This window comes from Macaca fascicularis, chromosome 6 (genome assembly GCF_037993035.2).
Source record: "Macaca fascicularis isolate 582-1 chromosome 6, T2T-MFA8v1.1".
Lineage (NCBI taxonomy): Eukaryota > Metazoa > Chordata > Mammalia > Primates > Cercopithecidae > Macaca > Macaca fascicularis.
The window spans coordinates 79,517,736-79,536,178 of record NC_088380.1 but is presented as its reverse complement, the minus strand read 5'-3'; the positions used below and the strand labels follow the sequence as shown (position 1 = coordinate 79,536,178).

The following is an 18,443-nucleotide window of genomic DNA, read 5'->3' as shown; positions in this document are numbered from 1 at the left end:
ACCACAATGGAAAAAAACTTGAAATCATTAACAAGAGGAACCTCGGAAACAATACAAAAAATTAATTAATTAATTGTTTGATTTAATTTCGAGCAAGTTCAAATCAAATGACTTGTTCCTGGCAGGGCAAGGTGGCTCATGCCTATAATCCCAGCACTTCGAGAGGTCAAGGCGGAAGGACCTTGTTTGAAGCCAAGTGTTTGAGTACCAGCCTGGGAAGCATAACAATACCTGGGTTGGCTGGGCTTGGTGGTGTGTGCCTAACGTCTTAGCTACTCAGGAGGCTGAGGCAGGAGCATCCCCTGAGCCAAGGAGATTGAAGATGCAGTGCGTCATGATCACACCACTGCACTCCAACCTAGGTGACAAAGTGAGACCCTGTCTCTATTTAAGAAGGGAATTTAAAAATATTCTGAATCAAATGACAATGGAAATACAAAATACCAAAATCTATGGGATACAGCAAAAGTAGCAGTACTAAGAGAGAAGTTTACAATAATAAATGTCTACATCAAAAAAGGAGAAAAATTTCAAATAAATAACCTAACAATGCATCTCAAAAACTAGAAAAGCAAGAACAATCCAAACTCAAAATTAGTAGAAGAAAATAAATAATAAAGGTAAGAACAGCAGTAAATAAAATTGAGACTAAAAAATATAGATCAACAAAAGTTTTTTTCAAAAGATGAAATTGACAAAACTTTAGACAAAGAAAAGAAAGAAAATTCAAATAAATAAAAACAGAAATGAAAAAGTAGACATAACAACTGAGACCACAGATATACAAAGAATCTTTATATACTGTTATGAGCAACTATATGCCAACAAATTGGAATAGCTAGAAGAAATGGATAAATTCCTGGACACTTACAACCTACCAAGATTGAAACAGGAATAAACTGAAAACCTGAACAGACCAGTAAGTAACAAGATGGAAGCTGCAATAAAAAGTCTTTCATTAAAGAAAAGCCTGGAACCTGATGGCTTCGCTGCTGAATTCTACCCAACATTTCGAGAAAAACTAATATCACTTCTACTCAAACTCTCCACCCCACAAAAATAAAAATAAAAATAAAAAAAATCAAAGAGGGAATACTTCCAAACTAATTCTACAAGGCCAGCATTACCCTGATATCAAAACCAAATAAGGACACAACAAAAAAAGAAAACTATAGGCCAATATTACTGATGAACATACATGCAAAAATTCTCAACAAAATACTAGCTAATCACATTAATAAGATCCTTCACCATGATCAAGTGGGATTCATCCAAGGGATGCAAGGACAGTTCAACATATTCAAATCAATAAACATGATACATCACATTAACAGAATCAAGAACAAAAAACATACGACCATTTTCATAGACACTGAAAAAGTATTGGACAAATTCATCATCTCTTTATGATAAAAACCCTCAGCCAACTGGAATAGCAGGAACATAATCCCAGATAATAAAGGCCACATATGATAAAACCACAGCTAGCATCATCCTGAATGGGGAAATATTGAAAGCCTTTCCTCTAAGATCTGGAACAAGACAAGGATGCCCACCTTCACCACTGTTACCTAACATAATACTGAAAGCCTTGGTCACAGCAATCAGACAAGAGAAAGAAATAAAGGGCATCTAAATTGCAAAGGAAGGACTCAAGTTATCTTTGTTGGTAGGCAACATAATCTTATATTTACAAAACCCCTAAAGACTCCACCAAAAAGTTGTTAAGAACTGATAAATTCAGTAAAGTTTCAGGATACAAAATTAACATACAAAAGTCAGTACAGACATTTTTTATTTAGATTGCTTTCTTGATTTCTTTTTCATATTGTTTGCTGCTAAAGTATAACATTTATAATAGTTACAAATAATATAAAATACCTAGGAATTACCTTAAGTGAAAGATTTATAAAAGAAAACTACAAAACACTGATGAAGAAAATTGAAGACACAAATAGAAGGAAAGATATTCCAAGCTTGTGGAATTGGAAGAATATTGTTAAAATGACAATACTACCCAAAACAATTTTCAGATTCAATGCAATCTCTATCAAAATACCAGTGACATTCTTCACAGAAATAGAAAAAGAATCCTAAAATGTATATAAAACCACAAAAGACTCTGAATAGCCAAAGCAGTCCTAAGGGAAAAGAACATAGCTGGGGGCATTACACTATCTGACTTCGAAATATACTACAAAGCTATAGTAAACAAATGACCATAATACTGGCAAGAAAATAGACACATGGACAAATGGAACAGAATAGAGAACGCAGATATAAATCCACACATTTACAACCAATAATTTTTGACAAAGCAATCAAGAACATATCATGGTAAAAGAATAGTCTCTTCAATAAATGGTGCGGGGAAAACTGGATAACCAGATGCAGAAGAATGAGACTATCTCTCAGATATTTCTTCCTCATCTCTTTTTGATTTTTGATACAGAAATCAAATCAAAATGGATTAGAAACCTAAATCTAAGATCTGAAACTATGAAACTACTAGAAAAACATATTTGGGAAATACTCCAGTACATAGGTCTGGCCAAATGCTGTTTTTTTGTTTTTTCGTTTTTTTTTTTTTTTTGGAGACAGGGTCTCTGTCACCTGGCTTTGAATGCAGTGGCGCAATCACAGCTTTCTATAGCCTTGACCTTCTGGGCTCAAGCGATCCTCCCACCTCAGCCTCCTGAGTAGCTGGGACCACAGGCGTGTGCGACCACAGGTGTGTGCTACCACATCCAGCTAATTTTATTTATTCATTTAACTTTATTTATTTTTAAACTTTTTAAACTTTTAATTTTTAAAATTTTTAATTTTATTTTATTTTTAATTTTTAAACTTTTAAAATTCTTTTTGCGAAAGTAGGGTCTCCCTGTGTTGTCCAGGCTGGTCTCAAACTCCTGGGGTCAAGCAATCCTGTGCCTCAGCCTCCCAAAGGGCTGGGATTATAGGCATGAGGCACAACTCCTGGCCTGGCCAAAGACTTCTCTGTGTAAGACCGCAAAAACACTGACAACCAAAGCAAATGTAGACAAATTAGATTATATCAAGCTAAAAAGCTTCTTCATGGCAGAGTGAATCATCAAGAAAGTGAAGGGACAGCCCACAGAACAGGAGAAAACGTTTGCAAACTATCCATCTGACAAGGGATTAATAACCAGAATACATAAGGAGCTCAAACAACTCAATAAAAGAAAAATAATTCGATTTAAAAATGGGCAAAATAGACATTTCTCAAAAGAAGGCATACTAATGGCCAAGAGTTAAATTAAAAAAATGTTCAACATCACTAATCATCATAGAAATGCAATTTAAAACCACAATGAGGTATCATCTTACCCCAGTCAAAATGGCTTAAAAATTTTTTTAAAGTATTATTATAATAGAGACGAGGTCTCACTATGTTGCCTAGGCTGGTTTTGAACTCCTGAGCAGCTCAAGTGATCCTCCCACCTCAGCCACCCAGAATGCTAGGATTACAGGCATGAGTCACCATGGGCAGCCTAAAATGGCTTTTATTAAAAAGATAGGGAATAATGGATGGTGGCAAGGATGTGGAGAAAGGGGAACCCTGCTACACTGTTGGTGGGAATGTAAATTAGTACAGTCACTATGGAATACAGTATGGAGGTTCCTCAGAAAACTTAAAATAGAACTACTATATGATCTAGCAATTCTACTACTAGATATATATCCAACAGGGAAATCAATATATTGAAGAGCTATCTGACCTCACATGTTTATTACAGCAGTAGTCACAATAGCTAAATTATGGAATCAACCATCAATGGATGAATGGATAAAGAAAATGTGGTCTATATACACAATGGAATTTAGCCATAGAGAAAAGAATATCGGGCCTGGCATGTTGGCTCATGTCAAATCTCAACACTTTGGGAGGCCAAGGCAGGAGGACTGCTTAAGGCCTCCCTATTTCAAGAATATATGGAATAAAAATTTGAGTTTGCTATATTTTTATTTTTATTATAATTTCTAATAAAGTTGTTTTTCCGCTATCCCTTTATTGCTGCTTCTCAGGACTATTCATAAAATGACCAAAAATATAAAAAATAAAATGATAGTAAATGACAATGACTATTTTTCTTGATAATACTAAATGTTAAAATCAACACGTTATTCCTTTTAGCAGCAACACAAGACAAGGTGATAGTTGCAAGAGGCTCCAGAGATCATTTAAATTATTTATGGGTAATTGGAACATATACTTGCTAGTACACACTAGCAAGAAAAGAATTGTAAACTGGCTCTTATGTTATTGTACCTTAAAAATGTATGTGGGTGAATTTTCTTTTAAGAAAACCGTTAAACTAAAGAAAAACTATGTAACACACCTAGAACGTAATCTATCTGGCTCTGACAGATTCTCAAATGTTTAATCATTTAAAATAATTTGGGATAATAGTGTTTTGGAAATTTTTTTTTTTTTTTTTTTTTTTTTTTGAGACAGGGTCTCACTTTGTCACCTACACTGGAGTACACTAGCACGATCACAGCTCACTATAGCCTCAAACCTCTGGGGTCAAGCTAGCCTGTCGCCTCAGCACCCCGAGCAGCTAGGACTACAGGTATGTACCATTATGCCTGAGTGACAATCTAAAATCAATTCTATACGTATTAAAAGTTATGTATTACAAGCGTCTAAGGTCCAAAGCCTGGACTAGACTATTCACTAGTGATGATCTGGGCAATTTACTTAACTTCTTTGAATGTTAATTTCCTCATGTGTAAAATAAGAATAATGTCTACCTTGCAGGATTTTTGTGAAGAGTGAATAAATCAAATGAACCTAAAACAATGTTTGACATTTTGTAGGCCTTTAGCAAATGACACTTGCTACTTACAAAAAGCTATGATGTTATTTGATTCTTTGGTCTCTGACTGATTTTAATCACGTTAGTGATTTTTTTCTTGGGCCCTGTTAATGGCAGTTCCTACAACTTCCCTTCAATTATCAACCAGGCTAAACTTATTTCATTCATCGGTTATTATTTACTGAAAACCTCCTACGTCACAGGCAATTTAAAATCTTTATTCACTTTCTACACATAATTATTGTCAGAATACCTAGACAGTAAAATGCTAGAAAACAATGACTCTACAGAAATGGTTTATATTTTACTTTTATAGTATCTCAGATGATCATATAGCAAGATCTTAATAAAGATCTTAAACAGGGATAAACTATATTTTCATAAGCTATCACCATAGCAACATGTATGCTCTATAGAAATATTTTTTCAACTTATTTGACTAAGAAGAAAAGGATTTGAAATTATAGAAGTGAAACAATAAAAGGGTTAGAAAAAAACAGGAAGCAAAACACGTTTACAAAATAACTATCATGATTCTACTGATACATAAGATACCACCACACTGCTTTATATAGTATGCCTTTAAAATATTAATAAAATAATTTCTCAATCTAACAGGAAAAGCAATTCAAAAGCTAAGCAAAATAAAAACGAAAGAAAGAACATGTGTACATGCCAAGAGTGGGCACTAATACTGTTCATCAGTGTACTGTACTGTGTGATTTTTAGACTAAAAGGTTTTTCAATGTTATAGTGAAGCCTATGAAATACCAACTACCCTAACAAGTTTTTATCCCATAAACCAAACAGATATGAGTAAAAGATAAGGGAATATATTTTTCAATTTCATTGAATAGTAAGAATATTTCTCCTTGAAACATTCCTAGCCTGGCTCTCATTTGTACAACAGGAAACAGAATAAAAAGGGTGGCCTACACACCCTTTGAAATTCCATTTCTGAAATCACTGTCTTATTCTCGAATGTTAGAACTTTTTGTGGGATCTGACATATTCTCAAGTAGCTGTGAAGTGCATTAAGGTATCAATGAGTACCCCCCATCTACCTCTTCCCTCCCACTTTTCCAAAAATACAGCTGCCTTTGGAACCTTAAATGGTAAAAATCAACAGATAAAGGAGTCTTAGACAGATATGCTAAGTCACCTTAAGGATCAAAGCTGCAGAATAAGACATGGCAGTATGAGCATAATACAGTAATAATTGACATTAGTAAAAGAATTCATCAATATAAATGGAGTGTGGATGGTCAGAAAAGGAAGTAAAAGAAAGCAAGATACATATTGGCAATGCCTACTTAAATATCCACTGCCACGATAGAGATAACCTAGCTTCATGCTACCAAACATTTAGAATCGTAATTAATCCCCCATTGAGGAAGTAAAAAATAGGAGACTGGGATATGGGAAAAGGTCATCAAGCCTAGATTTGAAACCAGGATATAAAGAGCTGGAATTACAGGCACCCGCCACCCTGCTCGGCTAATCTTTGTATTTTTAGTAGAGACGGGGTGGTCTCAAACTCCCGGCCTCAGGTGATCCACCCAACTCGGCCTCCCAAAGTGCTGGGATTACAGGCGTGAGCCACGGCACTCGGCTAGCGTTTTCCCTTAGACTCGAAATTTCGCTCCTATTGTCCCATCCTTGTAGTAAAAAAGGTATTCTTTCTAAGGCTTAATAACAAATTTTACTCTTGGCAATTATCAGGAACTCGACTATATTAAAATAGCTAACGAGAGGAAATTACTGAAGCTACAAAGTCAAAGGTCTCACCATCAAAGTTATCCTTGACAACTGACAAGAGCTGTTAGATCTTCTTTTGGTCTTTCTGCTAATTCAACCCTAGTCTTAAAAATAGCCACCTATTGCCTAATCCCCTAATCTCGTATTTCTAATACGAGAAAGTTTCTATATATCCAAACTTTCCTATCTTTGAGGGGCAGGCATGGTTAACGTGGTTCTCAGTAAGATATTCATTTACAACTAAGAGAAAATCCCAGGCTATCATCTGACATTCTTGTTTTACTTTAAAAACCTTTCTAACGTTATTTATTCTCTGACAACCTCAAAATTACTTTCCACAAAGAAAATTCTAGAAATCTAAAAATGCGAAGTGCGTGCTTGTCAGAAGGTACTAAGGAAATTCTTCCTTTAAACGTCAAATGTGAATTCTAACTTCTAATGGGTAAGACCCTCGAGATTTACAGCGGTGGTCTGGTGGAAAGAAAACCCCCTTGGCACTAGGAGCTCACAAAACCCCATCCCGTGGTTGAGGCGGAAGCGGCTACGCGCTCCCGGGCTTTCGACAAGCAGCCCTGCAACGCAGGCCCGTCATCTTCAGCAGAAAGCTCTCTCACGTCCTGGCCCGCAAGCCCGGAGGGTTCGTCATAAACACACAAGGCAAGGATAGAAGCGAGGCCAAGAGGCAGGTCACGCAACTGTCAAACGAAGCCCACCCACCGACTGACAAGTCCCCAAGGCGACAAGCGATCCCCGCGCGGGATACTCACCCGTTACCTCAGGATCGCGACTACAACTCCCAGGAGGCTGGGCGAGCGACGAACCAACGCCCTTCCCAGAATGCAGCACAGCGGCATCCCTATCCCGCCCTCTCCTTACTGCGCTCCTCCTACTTTTCTACCCCTCGTCATCCGGGAGAGCCGGAGGTAGGGTGCGGGAGGAGGATCCCGCACGCTTGGCGTGTCGCGTCAGACGCCGGGAGGGGGACGGGGCGGGGAGGAGGAGGGGAGAATGGGAGGACGAAGGGGAGGGGAAAGGACAGGGGAGGGGAGGGTAAATAGTGGGCCAGGCAGCAAGATGGCGGCGGTAGCGGAGGTGTGAGTGTACTCGGGTCTCAGCGGCCGGATTTTCTCTTCCCTTCTTCTCCCTTTTCCTTCGCTATTTGAAATTGGCATCGAGGGGTCTAAGTTCGGGTGGCAGCACCGGGCGCAACGCAGGGGTCCCGGCGACGGCGGCGGCGGCTGACGGCTGGAAGGGTAGGCTTCCTTCACCGCTCGTCCTCCTTCCCCGCTCCGCTCGGTGTCAGGCGCGGCGGCGGCGCGGCGAGCGGACTTCGTCCCTCCTCCTGCTCCCCCCCACAGCGGAGCTGGCACTCTTCGCTTCGCCATCCCCCGACCCTTCACCCCGAGGACTGGGCGCCTCCTCCGGCGCAGTTGAGGGAGCGGGGGCCGGTCTCCTGCTCGGCTGTCGCGCCTCCATGTCGGATAATCAGAGCTGGAACTCGTCGGGCTCGGAGGAGGATCCAGAGACGGAATCTGGGCCGCCTGTGGAGCGCTGCGGGGTCCTCAGTAAGGTGAGCAACCGGTGGTGCCAGGGGACCCCTGGCCAGACTCACCTGCCGCGAGGCAATCCGCTGAGGCGGTGGGGTGGGGCTGGCGGGAGGCGCGGAACGTGCCGGGGTGCGAGGCTGAGTACTGCTGCGGCGACTAGGGATGAGGCGGGGATATAGGGGGCCTGTCCTTGCTGCCCGAGGGCTCGTCGGGGGCAGCCGAGGACCAGGGAAAGGGTGTATCAACCGGGGATCCAGTTTGGGAGACCAGATGCGTGCCGTGCCTTGGGACCTAGGGCGGCAGCTGTCCCGGGTGTAAGGAATCCGGGTTGGGCTTCAGCGGTGTCCGAACGACTGGGCACGGGAGCGGTTCAAGTCGGACCTCTTAAAAGAGGTTGGTCTGTCTGAGGATGCCAAGCCGAGTAGGTTGGGGGGCACTGCGGACGCAGCTGTTTCGACAGAAGCCGGAGCGACTCAGCTTGGTGTTGAAATTTGAGGTGTTGAACTCGCCAGGTTAGATGTAGTGAGACAGATTAATGTGGAGGACTTTCTCCCTCACCCTGTACCTTAGTTCAGAATAGAGATATTGAATCGGCACGTGATGGGTACAGGAAATATTCATAGTAACTTGAAACATGTGAGAAAGGAGACTGATCTTTAGTCCAGGAAGAAGAGCATTATTTAATAATAAACTCTTTTTGCGGTAAGGGGTCCAGGGTAGGGAAAAGATGTTTTACCTTTTATGTATTTTTTAAAATCCGTGTATCAAAATTTTAGGAAAGCAGCCATTATAGAACTGCGGATGGGTGATCTCTTGATATTACATGGTTGGGATTTTTTTTTTTTTTAAGTTTTTGCTATAAGAAGATTCACATAGCCTTTTGGACTTCTCTCCCCCTTCCTGTTAAACTTTTTTAGAAATGGCTGGAGCTAGCAGTTAACTTGGAGAGGGGGAGCTGGGCCAGTCCCTCAACAAGCTGGTCATAAGATACTATGTCATGTGCAGCTACTGGCTATTAAGAAATCACCCTGTTTCCAGTATTCATACTTTGGCACATCACTTGGACATTATTTGTGGAATTGTTTAATATAATGCTTTTATAATGTCTGTAGAAAGCTAATGAGAAGGGAACTAGAAAAGGCATGAGTAGTCAGAACTAAGGATTGCAAGTGTTGACTTTTATTTGTATAGCCGAAAAATTAGTTGTATATTGATGCTGTGATCATTCTTGAAATTTCAATGCAAGGTTTTCAGTAACGAGAAGCTCCTCAGGATTTCTTTACATTAAATGTATCCTGTAATTTAGGAATCTCTATTGAACACATTGTGTAGTAGGTACACATTTTCAGTTGATAATAGGAAGTGGGTTACTTGCTTCTCAGTGATTTTGATAGTTTCATCACTGCTCATAAGATGGGAAGCTGACTGCCATATTAGTATTGTGATGTGTTGAGTATTTTACAAAACAAATTGTAATTTTGACCTACTGATAATTACTTTTTTGGGGGTTGGGGGAATGGAGTGACTGGGGGAAAAAGTCACCAGTGCTCTGAGTTTTACTTTATGTGGAGTAGGTATACTATAGATCAAAAAATGGAAGACCAATCTCGATATTTAAATGCATACAAATGCATTTGATCACCTCTGTGGAAGGTGAATAACTTAAATTTTGACTGTTGCTTCTTATGTAGAATGAATAGGAATACAGCTTTTGGTATTCTTGCTAATAGCTATGAAGGAAATTTTCCTGAGATTTACCAATTTATGGTTATATACAGTGTTTTCTGGAAACTTTTTAATCAAGGGTATTCTAAATTGAATATATATACTCATACTGAGTATGGTGCATGTTTTTAAATGTAAATTATATATTTTGAATTCTTCATATTCACCTGGTAATTTAAACAAGGATCAGAACTCGGCTTTTGTTCTTTTCCTTCCATTGAGTAATGTAAATAAGTCCCGGTACAATTTGTTTCGTTTGTCACCCAAAATGGGGTGGATTTGGAATGGGCTTGGGTAAATTTATATTAGAAATATACCAGTTCAAAGGGTATTTTCCATATGGTAATCTGAAATATATGGAAATACCTATGAAGCATATTTCTTATAAATCACTTAAGTGTATAGATTCCAAAAATACTTGATAGACAATAATTCTGTCTGGTTATAACAAGTATCGTGATGGATCATGGTGGGGAAAAGATGCATGCCTTAGTAGGACTTGAGAGCAACTAAGGCTGGATAAAATAATCTCATTCAATTTCTGAATTTCCTCCATCCTTCATGGTTTACCTTCTGTTTTTGCACACACCAAACTGTTTGAAATTCTGTCCATCCTTAAGAGTCCAAGTCAAATACTGTCCTTTCCGTAAAGCCTTTTTGTATTTTGCCATCATTCAAGACCTCCTTCACTTGAATTCCCATAGCATTTTGTTTTATTCTAAATATATATTTTTTTCTCTTGTGTTTGTGTTTGCTGGCCTGTTTGCCACAGTAACATTCAGTTCTCCTGCAATGTCTAGCATATTGCCTTGTCTGTATTTGTTAAATGGGGAAGAGTGAGGGAACATTATGAGAGCAGAGAAAAGACAAAAAACTTGTCTTCCAGGTGTCATAATAACAGCTAACAGCTTACTGAGAAAAGAGTCGTGAAGCTGATATAGTTTGTTCAGCCTCTTACAAGAACATAATATTGAATTACGGATACATAATTGCTGGGGTCCCTTCTCTAATATTGAAAGAGTTCTGTTCTAGTGAGAAATGCTGAAGGTTAAGCTTCATTAGCCATGTATAACTCTTCCTCAGATTCAGAAAATACTATGTCCAGGCACTGTTCTAAGTCTATTCTTGTTTAAACTTAACTCTGAGAGACAGAGTTTGACAAAGAAAAGAACACAGAGTAAGTAACTTGACCACTATCACAAAATTTAGCCTTATGAAGTGTGGTAATTATAAATGAGGTAAGATTAATCCATGGTGGGTCTTGAATGCCCTAAACAATTTGTATGACAGTCAGTGGGAAGTTGTCCATGTAAGTTTTGGAGCTGGAGACTCAATATGGTCAACATGTAAGAAAAGTAAGCAAACATGCTTAGTAAGTAAATAAGCTTGTGTAAATTATGAAAAACACAGAAGATACTAGAGAAAAGATTAAGTCCTGTAAGGAATACAGGAACTGGGTAATTTGATTGGAATAGTTGAAAATGAGAAGAGGAGGCAAATTTAAGGGTTTACTATGAAGGAAAGATAAGCAGGTTTTGGTGATGGGCTATAAATATTGAGAAGGAACACTTAGGAGTATCTTCTGTGACTATGCTAGGCATTTTCATTATTTTATTCAGCCATCAATCAACAGGCAAAGAAACTGAAGCTTACAAAAGTAACTTGTCAAAACTCTTCACGTGAGTTGTAGAGTAGTTGAGCCTGTTTAATCCTGTATACACTAATCTGTTTGTATATCTAATACACAGACTCTGAGCAGAAGTAGCAGGAAAGAAGAAGTAGGAAAATAGGAAGGAAGTACACCTTATAGAAGTAAATTCAGTTTTGTTGGTAACTATCATTTATTTCAACCCTTTGTCTAAGTGGTGGTACATCACAAGCGGTTAGAAGTAAGGAAGTGGTGATTAGGAGCCACTAGAATGAGTTAAATTGTCAGCTTGGATGAGTTCTCAGAGAGGGGTTGTAATGATGGGGCTTAGAAAAATTAAGAACTGGCTAGGGATGGTGGCTCACCTGTAGTCCCAGCACTTTGGGAGACCAAGGAAAACAGATCCTTGAGCCCAGGAGTTTGAAACCAGCCTTGGCACCATAGTGAAACCTCATCACTACAAAAAGTTAGCCAGACGTGGGGGCACGCACCTGTAGTCTCAATCACTTGGGAAGAGGAGGAAGGAAGATTGAGCCTGGGAGGTTGCAGTGAGCTGAGATGGTGCCACTGCACTCCATCCTGAGTGACAGAGTGAGACCCTGTCTCAAAAAAATACAAAATAAAAGAAAATTTAAGAACTGAATAAATCTCAAAAATGCTTAATTAGAGAATAGAAAAAGATTTCTCAGTGGATATAGAGCCTGAGCCAATGCAGTATATTTTGGCAATCCATTTTTAATTAGTTTTTGGAATTGGCAGATAGTTTTGAGATTTTTCTATACTTAAAACCCCAGAGCATAGAAAAAACATGCAAAAATAAGTAGTCCTGTAAAGGTTACATTTCTCCCTTTTCCAGTTTATTGTGATGTTCACTGTGCAGCAAGACTTTAGCAACACAGAAACTCTTTTAAGGTATTGAAGGCAATCCTATATGTTTTTGAAAACCAATTTTATTTTTGTTTTATTACTCTTGAGTTTGAAAAATATATGTTCAGAGAAACTTGGAAAATGAATTGGCCATTTTAAATATTATTCAGTTCTGTAGAGGAGAAGTTAAAGTTGATGCCAACTTACTAAAGATTATTATTTTTATTTTGATATAGTTATGACCATTATAAATTTTCATATGGGAATAACAACAAAAGTAGAGTTTAGTAATAATTGACTTTATACTTCCGTTGATTTAGAAGGCTTCATGCAGTCTTTGGTGTCAGAAAATGAGAGACTCCATACCTAACGGAACATACTTCTCTGTTGAATATGTTAATTATGACAAGGACCAAAACAAGTATCATGAAGGTACTTAGGAGAGGATGAAAGCACACAGAGAACAAACAATAATTTTAACCAAAATCTGGCTTTTGTTTTATTCTTCAAATGTTAGAAGAAAATGATATATTTTGTTTCTTAACAGTTTATTTATAATATTGTAAAAATTACTGAAAATCATTATGCAATCTAGAAAATCTCAACTTTTCACTTTCTGTAATCATTTTACTGTTTATGCCTAGAATTAAGTTGGACTTTTCACGTTTTGGTTTTAAAATTACATTGCTGTTTCAAAAAGTTTGGATTTCTAAAATACTTCTCTTTTTTGTTTTCTTCTCCCTTCCGTTCCCCTTCCCACTCCCAGTGGACAAACTACATTCATGGGTGGCAGGATCGTTGGGTAGTTTTGAAAAATAATGCTCTGAGTTACTACAAATCTGAAGACGAAACAGAGTATGGCTGCAGGGGATCCATCTGTCTTAGCAAGGCTGTCATCACAGTAAGTTCCTTTTCTTCTTCATTTAACAAATATTTACTGAGTGTCAGCCACGTACCAGGAACTGTTCTACATGTTCAGGATACATCTGTGAATAAGATAAAGATCCTTGCCCTTGAAGAATATACATTCTAATACTTTTTTCCATAAAATTATTTTACTGTGCTTTTTGCTACGTATTGTTATTTTGCATAGACAGGTAGTTTTTATCTAGTGGGTATATCAAACTGGTTTAAGGACTTTAGGGAAAAAAAAAGTTTGAAGGCTTTTTATTTGTTGAGGCTGGGACAGTTACTTTGTAGGTTACTGAAAATTTAAAAATAATACATCTTGTAGGTAACGTTCTAAAATTTTAACTTAAAAAATATAAACTTTTTAACATTGAGCTAATGCCATCTCTTTGTGGAGTTGAGAGAAGCTGTTCTTATATTCCTCACACATGATTTACTATTTGCAGTTTTGATATCTCTAACGTGGAATAAAAGTCTAAAGATAGCTTTTGAAAAACCCTAAGTATAGGCTCCTTCTAACTTTTTATGATTTCCCCTTATATTTTGCAGTTATGTCACTTTTATCTAATTCAACACCCTTTGAAAGAATAACTCACTTTTGTTGAGTCATTCTACTTAGTTTACATTTTGTTGTTCTTTTTTTGTTTTTTTGTTTTGTTTTTGAGACAGTCTTGCTCTGTCACCCAGGCTGGAGTGCAGTTCCGTGATCTCAGCTCACTGCAACCTCGACCTCCCAGGTTCAAGCAATTCTTCTGCCTCAGCCTCCCAAGTAGCTGTGTCTATAGCTGCGTGCCACTACGCCTGGCTAATTTTTGTATTTTTAGTAGAAATGGGGTTTCACTGTGTTGGCCAGGCTGGTCTCAAACTCCTGATCTCAAGTGATCCACCCACCTCAGCCTCCCAAAGTGGTGGGATTACAGGTGTGAGCCACCACACCCGGCCTACTTAATTTACATTTAACTTATTGTATAGAAACAACTGTTCCTTTTTGCACTCATAGTCATTAGACATAAATAATGTTTAAGATATGTAAGAACTATAACAAGTAAACGGACATAAACAGATTTGGGAACAACCAATGACTTGTTAAACTTGTAACCCAACTAGTTAGAAATGCCTGATTATACAAAAAATAGCATACTAGTTAAGAATGGTCAGCATGCCATGGGCAAAAAAAAAAAAAAGTGTTGGCTAAGGTCCGAGAATTAAATAGAGGTCAGTTAAGGGACCTATTGTAGTTAAAATCTGAAAATGGGTATGTTAAAACAAAAATACAGATTTTACTAACTCACTCAAAGAGAAGTCACATTTTGTGATAGAATTTATATGGCTTACAAAAGTTAGAGTATATATATATGTATGTAATACTTCAGATTTCTGTTAATATCTAATCCTAACTTAGCACACGTTTGTTATGCAGTTAGGGAAAATCTTACAGTATTTTTACATTATTTTTTATACATTATTTCCCCCCTTGTATATTCAAAGTTTGAAAACAAAAGTTTAGAATTGAATATCAAATTAGAGAAACACAGAAAAAGTGTTTGGAAGTGTCGATAATGAAACTACTACTCTCTATTCTTAGAGACAATTTTTAGGAAATAGCTTTAACATAAAGGCTCAGTATTTATTTTAATTGGTATGTGGTACATTGTAATGTGTTTAGAAATTGTATCTAGTTTAATATTTTGGGTGTTTTTCTTCTAAGATAGATCATTATTCATGTCAGGGGACAGAATAGTGGATTGAAATGTACCTTGCGATCTTGAAGTGTTTTTCCTTGATCCTCCACTCCCCTTCTTTTGCGTATTATTGGATGTTTATTAGTTTCAATGCTTAAGTGTTTGAAAGTAGCATAATGATTGATGTAAAAATGGGGAGGAATTAAATTTTATCTTTATTGTTCCCTAAGTAGTAGTATTCATGCTAGTTTCTGTGGATTTAGATACAGTTATTCTGTCTTGAATTATGGACTATAATAATATTGCCTGGCTTATTTCGAGAAAAGAAAATTTTAAATAAACATTTACATCCATCTTCTCAGGAAGAAAACTGTTACTTTATTGTAAATGATTTTTGTTACAGCTATATGTACATGCATAACTTTCATTGTAGTACATAGTAAAAGACATGAGTAGGAATGTGGAACAATTTGAATTCTTTAAAGGAGAGATAATAGAAGTAAAACTAAAAAGATGAATGAGGCAGCAAAATCTGTGTGGTAGTCTTAGATACAATGAAACAGATGATAGGAAAAAACACAAGCATTTATATTATTAACTTGAACTTTTCCTTGCCCTGTGGATTCACAGACTCCATATTACATATTTAAAGGAAATTGAAAATATAACTGAATTCAGTGAACTCAGGATGAAGTTTACAAATTAGAGTGTGTACTTTAGTTAAATAAATAAATGTAATAGTAATATTCCTCATTAAATACTAATCTCTTGGCATTTTTTTCCCTTAAATATGGGCTATTGCCTATATCACTTCATGTCAGAATACAAAGAATATAAATGTTTAATTTCTTTATATGGCACCCTTATGAAATTGATAACATTCACATACGAAGAAATCTGGGCTTGAAGAGTTGATGTGACTTTACTATAACCATTCATTACTATATTATTTGTTGGTGGATCTTGAGCCCTGAGGCCACATTTCTTGATAGAGCCTAATCCATTTTAAGCATCTAGCATCTGAGCCCACATTTCTTGATAGAGCTTGATCCATTTTAAGTTCATTCTTAGTTTAATGATTAAATCAGTCTTATAAAAAGAATGTTCTTTAGTTGTGTGATAATAAAGTGGGTGAAATAATTTCAAGGAAGAAAATATGTCTTGAGAGAATTTATTCCTTAATGTGAAAGAATTGACAGTAAGTAGGTGAGAGGAAAAATAGTATTCCCTTACTTTGTGTAAAAAGAGCTATTTGTATGTAGAATAAGTGTTTGTAGAAAGACAGTTGAATTCTTCAGTTATTATAGCTTGATACTTAGAAGACCCAGCCCCTGCTACAAAATTTGTCACATAGTAGATATTCTGAATATGTTAGTTGTAATTGTTTCAGTTAAAAGCAAATGTTTATGGAAAATTTACACTGTTTACTTTTTAAATTCTATTTTTTAAATAAAGTGCACATGATAAAAATTATAATTCATGGCATTAAAAAGTTTAAGAAGTACATGCTGATTTTTAGTCTTGCACTCAAGGGACAACCAAACTTAAATTTCTGGTCATCCTTTCAGAAAATGTGTGAGCCTATACAAGGATTTGTTTATATCTTTCATAAATATTTACACAAATGGTATCATATTAAGCGTTGCGTTCTGCACCTTGTTTTAATAAATCTTACACATTAACTATTATATTCTGTTGAATCGTATGGATATATTTATTTGCCTGGTCCTTGTTTTTGCACACTTAAATCATGCCAATTTTTATTACAGTCATTATTGAAACAAATATGTACTTTAAAATTTGTTTTTAGTTATTGTCAAATACTCCTTCAAAACAGTACCACTCCTCACTCCTACCAGTAGTGAATGAGTGCCTCTGTTTCTCCCTACCCGCAAGTATTGAGGAATTTGGGTGTTGGCAAATGTTAAAGTATTTGTCAAACTGCTACATTAAAATGGTATCTTACTATTTTAAATTGCACTTTTTATCCATGAGGTTGAGTAACTTAATAATTTATAGCCATTTTTATTTCTTTTTCCTTTTCCAGTTGCTTATGTACTTTTTTTGGTTTTTCTTGTTGGCTTGTGGAAACTCTTCATATGATAATTAGCCATTTGGCACATTTGTTGCAAATATTTTCCCCCACATTGTCACTTGTCTGTTCCTTCTTTGCTTGTTTTATGGTCTATATTAGGCCCTAGAGAAATCTTAGATTTTTACATACTCTTATTGGCATCTTTTATTATGGCTTCTATATTTACTTGTTTAGATAGGTGTTTCTCTGTCAAAGACTCTCTATATATAAATGTAGATATATTTTCATCTAAAATTTATACTTGAATTTTGATTCCTGTGAAAGTTATTTTAGTTTAAGGAGTTTAGTTTAAGGAGTTTAAGGATGTTTTTAATTTTTTTCCACATGACTAATTGTGTATCTGGGTAGCATTAATTAAATAACTCATCTTTTTCCAAGTGGTTTGAAACACCACTTTCATCATATGTTACGGTCCCATGTTTATTTAAGGTTGTTTCTGGACTGTCTTTTGGGCATTCGGCTTGTCCTCCTTCTTACCCTCTGTTTAAAATTATGTTGTGAGTATTTCTTCAACCAGTTCCTTAAACTGCTAATGATCCATTGGTGAAGATAAAAGTAATTTATTTGCAGTTACTAAAATTAAAACAGGTAGAAATTTTTGGTATAATATCTTCAGATAGAGTTGGTTTTCCTAAGTTCTGTAGTTTCATGTCTCACCTTAGGCATCTGCCTTTGTATACCTGATATCTTGTTGAACTTCTCAAATCACCAAATGAGTAGGATTCCTATTATTCTTATCATAGGTTGGTTTTAGGGAAATTTGCCAGTTTTATGTTTTAAAATTTTAGAAGGAAAACTGAAAGGTAATGAAAATGTTACTGTTGGATTAAAAAAAAAATTAAATCCAAATAGTAGTTAGGTAAGTTGGTGGGGTAGGGGCTTGCCACAAGAGTGGAAGTTGAAAGATCTTGGAAAAATTAAAGAAACTGATGGAACCCCATCTCTACATCAAAAAATACACAAATCAACTTGGCGTGGTGGTACATACCTGTAGTCTCAGCTACTTTGGAGGCTGAGGTGGGAGGATCAGTTACTTCAGCCTCGCAGTTGGAGCCAAGGTGATGCCACTGCCCTCCAGCCTGGGAGACAGAGTGAGACCCTGTCTAAAAAAAAGTACCCAAAAAACAAAAACCAGACAATGGAGATGTAAAAGCAAGGGAAGGAAGTGTTCAAAATTGAAGAGAACCACAAAAATAAACATAAATTTTGAAAGTGCCAGATAGTAGTCAGATCTAAAAGGTTTTTGAATGTGGAATTGTAAAATGAGAAATTACATTATGGAGATGAAGTTCAGCAAATTGGATATCACCAAAGATGATTAGTGCCTTAAGTAGTCATTATAAGGTCTCCAAATTAGTGAGAAATCCAAGA

At 36.9% G+C, this 18,443-nt stretch overlaps 2 protein-coding genes across 32 annotated transcripts in view; one reads left to right on the top strand and one right to left on the bottom strand.

The window, feature by feature from the left end:
* POLK (DNA polymerase kappa) overlaps positions 1–7,397 on the bottom strand; it is an 88,284-nt gene extending 80,887 nt beyond the window's left edge. For all 22 annotated transcript variants that reach the window (XR_012413751.1, XR_012413750.1, XR_012413748.1 and 19 more), the window contains exon 1: positions 7,367–7,397. The gene's annotated coding sequence lies outside the window, so the exon portion shown is untranslated. The remainder of the gene's footprint in view (positions 1–7,366) is intronic.
* Positions 7,398–7,434: 37 nt separating this feature from the next.
* The window catches only part of CERT1 (ceramide transporter 1), a 148,215-nt gene continuing 137,206 nt past the window's right edge, over positions 7,435–18,443 (top strand). For 9 of the 10 annotated variants that reach the window (XM_045393874.2, XM_015451613.3, XM_073993633.1 and 6 more), the window contains exons 1-2: positions 7,664–8,169; positions 13,153–13,287. In XM_045393874.2, coding sequence (XP_045249809.1) covers positions 8,074–8,169; positions 13,153–13,287 — 231 coding nt within the window. In that variant the 5' untranslated portion in view covers positions 7,664–8,073. Of the gene's footprint in view, positions 7,523–7,663; positions 8,170–13,152; positions 13,288–18,443 lie in introns of those variants that run through there. The other variant, XM_005557184.5, reaches the window with a different exon arrangement.